The sequence below is a fragment of the Echinops telfairi genome, unplaced genomic scaffold, assembly GCF_000313985.2.
Source record: "Echinops telfairi isolate 266 unplaced genomic scaffold, ASM31398v2 ScPeMD7_7469;HRSCAF=8507_0, whole genome shotgun sequence".
Classification (NCBI taxonomy): Eukaryota; Metazoa; Chordata; class Mammalia; order Afrosoricida; family Tenrecidae; genus Echinops; species Echinops telfairi.
Genome location: NW_022111372.1, coordinates 45,560,787 through 45,568,714, shown reverse-complemented (window position 1 = coordinate 45,568,714; position 7,928 = coordinate 45,560,787). Strand labels below are relative to the sequence as shown.

At 37.4% G+C, this 7,928-nt stretch overlaps 1 protein-coding gene across 1 annotated transcript; it reads left to right on the top strand.

Moving 5' to 3' along the window:
• The first annotated feature begins 3,929 nt into the window (after positions 1-3,929).
• On the top strand, positions 3,930-4,868 carry LOC101654858 (olfactory receptor 2M2-like). The gene has a single exon (XM_004697194.1). It carries the CDS (start codon positions 3,930-3,932, stop codon positions 4,866-4,868), a length of 939 nt encoding a protein of 312 aa, XP_004697251.1.
• The last annotated feature ends 3,060 nt before the right edge of the window (positions 4,869-7,928 follow it).

The window sequence follows — 7,928 nt, the reverse complement described above, 5'->3', positions numbered from 1 at the left end:
TGGGCTAGATCATGCCATAGGCTGAAATTCCACACTACTCTTTAAATGTCAGACCAGTCAACCCTCTTGCGTCTTTTCCTCTAGCTTCTATAAACCAGTCCCTGGGTGTCAGTGGCCATACTCAACCCATTGCTGAATTTTTCCCACTTCCACTCAAAAATGGACCAGGTAGTCACCTAGTGAAATTTTCAGACTGCCCACAGGCTCTCTGTAACTTTTAGACCTACGGAGGAGAATTTCTTCATGGCTTTAGATTTTCGCAGCTTCAGAAGCAAACCATTAGTTCAAAATTCAAAATGGCCAAATTCCTTTTTTCCCCTCCATTCTGCCAATAGCTCTTTCAGCAAGTCTTTTCAAATGCAAATGTACTGAACAAGACACTGGGTGGGGTTTATCTTTTTAGAGTCTTCTTTGCAGGTAGGTCCTATACCCATTTAAAGATCCAAATCAGGGATCCTCAAACTTTTTAAACAGGGGGCCAGTTTACTGTTCCTCAGACCCATTGGAGGGCCAGACTATAGTTTAAAAAAAATTATGAACAAATTCCTGTGCACACTGCACTTATCTTATTTTGAAGTGAAAAACAAACGGAGCGAAAACACTTGGCAGGCCGGAGAAATGTCCTCGGCGGGCTGCATGTGGCCCATGGGCCATAGTTTGAGGCCACCTCATCCAAATAATAGCTGAAGACAGTGTGCTTGATCTCTATTTTCATTCACAATAATCATTCTATCACACATTATATCAGTGACAATAGACAGTAGAAATCAGTAAAAACCTAGTACAGCCAAACCCTGAGCACATTCTTAAAACAGTCAAATTCACTCCTTATCTATGACCTTAGACCTCTGCCTGCATCAAGCCAGGGCTGGTCCTCCTGTGAGCCATTTTGACTAAGCAGCATGGTCTCAGAGAAGTTCAAGGGTTGTTTCGTCCCCTGAGCTCAAAGTTTACACTTATCATATTTATTTTCACCATTTCAGACAGAAATAACAAAACCAACTTCCAGGAATTAAAACTTCACATGTCCTGCAGTTTACACTGCATGACCATTTCTGACCTCTGACTAGACAAAGAAGAAAAACTGAAATAAGGCAGAGGTCAGACAAGACTCTACTCTCTATCTTCCTAATTTGTTTCTTTAGTACCCCACTCCCAAAGTACCATATTGTGCTAGGCCTGGTTGACTAGAGGAACAAATCTAGTGACCTTCATATACGTACAAGAAAGAGCATTATATCAAGAAGTTATTGTACATCAAGAGAACATATCAGTCCAGTCCAACTCAAATCCGTAAGTCCGATACTAGCTCATAAGTCCCTCTTCAGTCTCCCATAGCCATATGCAATGATGCAGAATGCAGTATTATCACACGCCAGTGGGTGCAGTCATGTGGATCCAATGGTGGTGAACACATCCCAGCATGTCTCACCGGCAGGAAAGTGTAGGCAGAGAGAGAGGGAGGTTCCCAGGACTCTCCTTATGAGAGTGGCCATGGCCACAAGGAGGTACCATCAGGCTGGACTACACCCCTACACGTCTCTATCTTCAAGTTAACACAAAATTATGTAACTACCACAGTCAGTCTCTGGGAAAAATATACAGAACTTCCACTTTATGTTAAGAGCAGAAACTCCGCTACCTTCCACAGGTTTTATCAGTATTTTCTGAAGGAGGAGTGCTTCTATCTTAAAAATATAAAATCAACAGGTGAGTATAAAGAACATGGTCACATTTCTTGTTAGTTTATAAAATGAAAATAACTTATTCTGTAAAGTGAATATAATTTACTTTAATCTTTACATTAGGTTATTTGTTTAGACTTTAATATCCATCAAATGCTGTCTACCATAAGCACAGTAACATATGCCAACCATTAACATATTATTTAATGGTCCTGTTCCATTCCAAACCAAGCTCCCTGTCATGCAGCAGATTCTGACAAATAATAGCCCTAAGGGCAGAGTACATTTCCTCATGTCGGTTGCTGAGACTATACATTTTAACAAGAGTAGACATTCTCAACTTTCTACCTAGAAATGTTTGGTGGTTTTGAACTACTGACCTTCTGGTTAGCAGCCCAATGCATAACCCCTCATGCCACAAGGACTTTCCTTCTACTGTCTAATTACTAAATCCTTTACTTATATACTAAAGTGAGAAAAAATTCTATCAATGGGTTCATGATCAATGAATATAATAACTGATAAAAAAGACAAATTGGAACAGACAATTTAACGGGTGACTGAAAAGGAATAAAAAAGTTTACAAATTTAAAAAAGAACTCAGCTAACGAATGTCCTACCAGAGGCTGAGTATGCCATGCCGGAGTAGAACCTTGGTGAAAGTTTTAAGATGTACCAAGAACTGTACATCATCAAAAATTGCACTGTACTGTGATAGATGCTTGTCCATTTTTCTATATATGAAACCCAAGATTGATGAATCAGTAGAGACAGCAAGTAGAATTAGGGACCCTGTTGGAGGGGCTCCAGTTGGGGCAGGGGGCAGGTAAAGGGAGACGATGTCAAGGAGTCCACGTAGAAAAAAAATGGTTGGAAACTGACCGTGGTAACAATTGTACAGTTCTCCTTAATGTGATTGAAACATGAAATGATATGTCTATTAAATCTCAACTAATAGAAGTCTCAGCTATAATTAGAACATGACAGTGATGAGGAGGAAGACAGTGATAATCTCAAAAGAACCAGTACACTGAGCAGATAATTATCTTTTATAAATTACTACTCTGGAAGTCTAAACTGAGCCTGAGAAAATAAACTCAAAACAATTAAAGGCCAGGGATAGAACTCTCCAGGGATATTCCTCTGGGATTATCCTGACCTTCAATCGCATATGACCTGAGTTCTTCACTCAATTCTAAATAGCCAAATTCACTGCCATCTGGTAGCTCACAGTTTATAAAATTGAGTTTAATGCAGCAAGTCATGAGAGAAAGCTAAATACAGAACTCCTTCTCTGGACCATGAAGCAGGACCCTTTTAGAGATACAAAACACAGGCATAAGAAGATAATAATATTTTGAAAGGTAATCATCAGAGTACAGAAAAGCATGTGAGTGATTTCTTGCTATTGAATTCATAATTGTCTTTAAGCATAATTACCATATTCAAGATTTTGGAGTCTTGAAATTAATGAAGTACTGAAGAAGAAGAGTTGTATATGGGTAGTTTGACCTGCTTAATGAAATAAAATATGTCATGATGTCTTTAGATTAATCATTCAGCGTGTTCACTGATTCCTGATTGGTTCCATACAAGTGTTAAGTGTGTTCCCTCAAAGAGATCTCTTTGTGTCTTGTATAACCTGTTTTGTGTGGCATAAGAAAAAGTGACATTTATGCAGGAAGTTCAGAAAGCACAGAATTTAGTACTTACTAGCTTCCAGAGGGAAAAGTACAAATCCCCTGAACTCAGGACACACAGGGTGTTACACTGAGGACAACGGCAGGTGGGGTCTCAGGGTTAGTACACAATGAAGTCTTGCTAGTCAGTTTAAAATTTTCTGATGAATGAGTGTGGGGAAAGGGAGAGAATTTTAACCATGGGATTCCATATGGGACAAGATAGCATCATCAAGGAGTAACTATAGCTTCTAAGAGAATATTATAAAATAGTAACAGGTTTCTATTACAGGAAAGTATATGGATTAGGTTCTGAGTGTTAGTTAAGAACCAAGACTGTGGAGAGTGTGTGTGAAACATAGGAACATTCATGTCAGAAATTGGGTAAAGGACAACTAGGACGAATTAATGCATGCATGGTTGTAAAATGGCCAATGACATATTTGGAGCAGAATTATGAGTACTGTTTTATCACAAAGTAATTATATGAAACGTTTTATCTGATAATATCCCCCCAGAGTTCACTAATGTATTTATTCTTTGTTCCTCCAGTCGTATGCACAACATGAGGTGTGATAACGAGACCTACTTGGTAGGTTTTACCCTTCTTGGACTATTTCCAGGAACAAGACACATTAGTGTTCTAATCTGCACCATACTCCTGGTCTACATTATTGCCATCACAGGAAACACAACCCTGGTCCTCCTCCTCGTTCTGGATCCCCAGCTCCATAGTCCCATGTACTTCTTGCTCAGTCAGCTCTCCCTCATGGATATCTCCCTAATTTCCACGACTGTCCCCAAGATGCTAACCAATTTTTTTTCAGGAACATCAGATATCTCATCTATTGCCTGTGGGACTCAGATTTACTTTCATTCTGCCCTTGGAGGCAGTGAATGCATTTTGCTCACTCTGATGGCCTATGACAGATATGTGGCTATTTGCAACCCCTTGAGGTATGGGGCCATTATGAATTCTGAGGTTTGTTTTCAGATGGCCATTGTGTCATGGGGAGGGGGGGCATTTAATTCCCTAATCCAAACCATATATACTTTGCATCTACCGAGGTGTGGCTCAAGAGAAGTCCACCATTTCTTCTGTGAACTACAGGCAGTGCTTAAGCTGTCATGCGAGGACACCTCAACTTATGAAAAAGTCGTTTTTGTGATTGGAATTGTGTTCCTTCTCACACCCTTTGGCCTTATTTTGGCATCCTACATTTTTATCTTCCACAATGTTCTCCGCTTAAATTCTACCAAAGCAAGGAATAAGGCTCTCACCACCTGCTCTTCCCATCTGATGGTGGTATGTCTCTACTTTGGTCCAACCATGTTCATCTACATGATTCCCAGTGTCTTGCACACCTCTGAGCAAGATGAGAGTCTCTCTGTATTCTATACCATCCTAACCCCTATGCTCAATCCCCTCATATACAGCCTAAGAAATAAGGAGGTGGGAAAAGCTCTAAAGAAAGTTCTGAGCAAAGTTTATAATATACGATAGCAATATTCAGAGTTTCTGAATACTAAATAATTCTGGTGACAATTTCCAGCCACTAATTTTATGACTTTTTTATGGATACCAATAATGCTAACAATTCTCAACTGGATCTATGCTTACATTATGTAAATTATTAGAGCATTTTTTGTTATCTCAATGAGTGGCATTTGATTTGGCCTACAGTATAAAAATGTAGAAACAATGTTGTTAACATTCACTATGGCAAGGTACAAAATATTTCAAACTATAACTCATCTGATTTACTCTCATCAGGTAGCATAAATACAGCCCAAGAGGCCAAGTAAAAAATTTCCTTATGTCTTAATGATGATATTCATAGTTACCAAACATCTGAGTTCTGTAAAATGTGCTTCTATTACATTATAAAATAGATCATTCACATGAAATTCACAGTGCTAGGCTAACAATCTGGATGCTGTTTTTATGAAACTTTAAAAAAAGTTATTTATTTATTTTATTAAACTTTATATGCTTAACAATGGCATTCTCCCAATGCAACCTGTCATGCTTATTTCAGCTTAATTGATACTTGGAACAGTAACTAATGAAATGTTATTTTCATTCTAATTAGTGTGCTTTGTTTTCTATGAAAATATACTTTTATTAAATAAGTCAGATTCCATGTCAAAGGTGGACAGGACAATAATAGAAATAAGTAGAAAAAGCATGGCTTGAATTTGAACTTCCATATCTTTCATTACGTCACCACAGAAGATATTTCATTTAGAAATCAAGCTTGCCACCCTGTACAAATAGTTTATCCAAAATCCAATGTATCATATTAGATTATTTTTAAGGTCCCTTTTGCCAAATTTTCCCCTGATATTATTGTAGTAGCAATACTCATTACAAATGAAAACTGAATTCTAGTGGAAAAAATATTGTTTATCTTGATGGGAAGATTATGTGAATGTGGTGTTATATTTAATTAATTAATACGACCCATTTAGCCATAGTCCTTCATTTTATGATGTAAACCATATCCTCTGTATCTGTGATCATAGTACATATTAAACAAAATCTAACATCCAGCCTTAAGTTGCTCCCGTAATAGGCAAACCACCGGCTACCTGCTTAATTGAGAAGAACAGAATGTTGGGAGTCACAGAACTTCCTGAGACTATACTTGGCCCCCCCTGGGATGCTTAGATGTGATATGACCAATGTGCTTTCTGGCAAAAACCAGACCTCCATCAAAGCTCTGCATGTGAGAAAGACCCAAATTTGTGATCCCCTCCCCTTTCCTAAAAGAGCCTATGCAGAAGACTAGTGGTAAGTCACCATTTCTGTGAAATTTTGCAGTGAACTATAAAATAATGAGAGTATATTAAGGAGAACTGGCAGTTGAAATCAGGGATAATGGAGTGATGTAGCATCTTAGAAAAGTCATTTGGGACATCATCAACATCCACCTAATTGAGACAAGTATTATATTAATCTTTCTTAAAAATTATTTTTGCAGAAGATAATCATTCATTTAAACTATCTTTTATATATATTATATATATAATATATATATAATAAATGTATATATATATATATACAGTATGAATCAATTTGAAGTCCTTACACAATTTCATTGATCGCTGAACATAAAGATATGGAATAATCAGCATGTCATTTGCCAAAGTAGATTGGATATAATTGGATAATCAAATCAGGAATCACTTGGAAATATGCATGAGAATATTTGATCAAATACTGGCTTTCAATCCAATGGCAAGATGACACTTCATGACTTTTTCCCCAAAGCAGAGCTTAATTCAAGCATTAGAGAGTATGTAGCTTATTTAAACAGTAATCCCAGAAATCATAACAAGTTATAGATAATGTTGACAAGAAGGAGAATTTCAGAACACTTAATCCTGAACAAGTTAAGTGTTCAGCAGAACCAAGTGACACTGTGTGGTTTAAATCAGGCACAAAATGTGAAGTTTTCCAGTGCAGAACTCCATCATATGTCAGGGTGTCTAGGATGCGGAATGAGGAGCATCTAGAATGTGGAAGGAGAACAGGATAGAATATTATTTCTGAACTGTTTATATATGTTAAGCCATTAAAATGGACAGCATGAAAAGATATAAGCAGATATATTTTCATGTTTGAAATTTGGGTTTATTAACAATATGGTGGCAATTCATTTACCTTTATAATCTAACATGCACCCAGAGTTTTGGATGACCTTCAGAAACAACAGTTCTGACCTCACTCAACAATCTCCACTGCACGACACCCTCGCTACAATCATTCCATGTGTACTGAGGTGAGATAGAAATTACCTAGCATGTCGTTCAGGATACAGAGCGCCTTTCTAGTCACAGTCATAATTTCTTTCCCTATAAGCTTTCAAACAGAAAATCAACCGCCTGCATTGGGAAATGCAATTATCCGAGGTTTGATAATCCATGACATTGCTTGAGTCAGGAGATATTAAATCTCATTCTTATTCCTTCTGGGTTACCCTTCTCTAATCTTCATCATTATTCAATATGATGACTAGTCTGTAAAAAGTGAACAGATGGGTTAACTTTGTTATTTAGACTTAAAACAATTCACCTTTAAATTTTTAGGCAATAAGATGTGTTGAAAAATACACTAGAGTTTTTAATTCAGGACAAAAAACCCTGTTTAAAAGTTCAGAGGAAAACTATCAATTATCTCTCTAAAATAAATTTTGTAATGTAGAGCAAAATTACAAAGGGAAGTATGATAAGAATGGGTGGTATGAGGACCCAACCATGATACCCCAATAAGCCTTGCAGGTCATACGATCACCTCAACCTGCCCTTTTGGTCAACACATAATACACGGTCACAGAGAGTTTCTTTAAATAAAACTGTGGGAGAATATCTTTCATAGTATTAGATTTCCTAATTATGGCAAAAAGAGAAATCCATAATAATTATCTTTCCGATATGCCCTCCTGCACAGTAGGGTCATGGCGAGAGAGCAACTATACAAACCACCGCTGTGCTTTTAAACGATACATTAACTGTGGAGAAATGTAAATGCTGACCAGATGTTTGTGAAGACATGCATGTG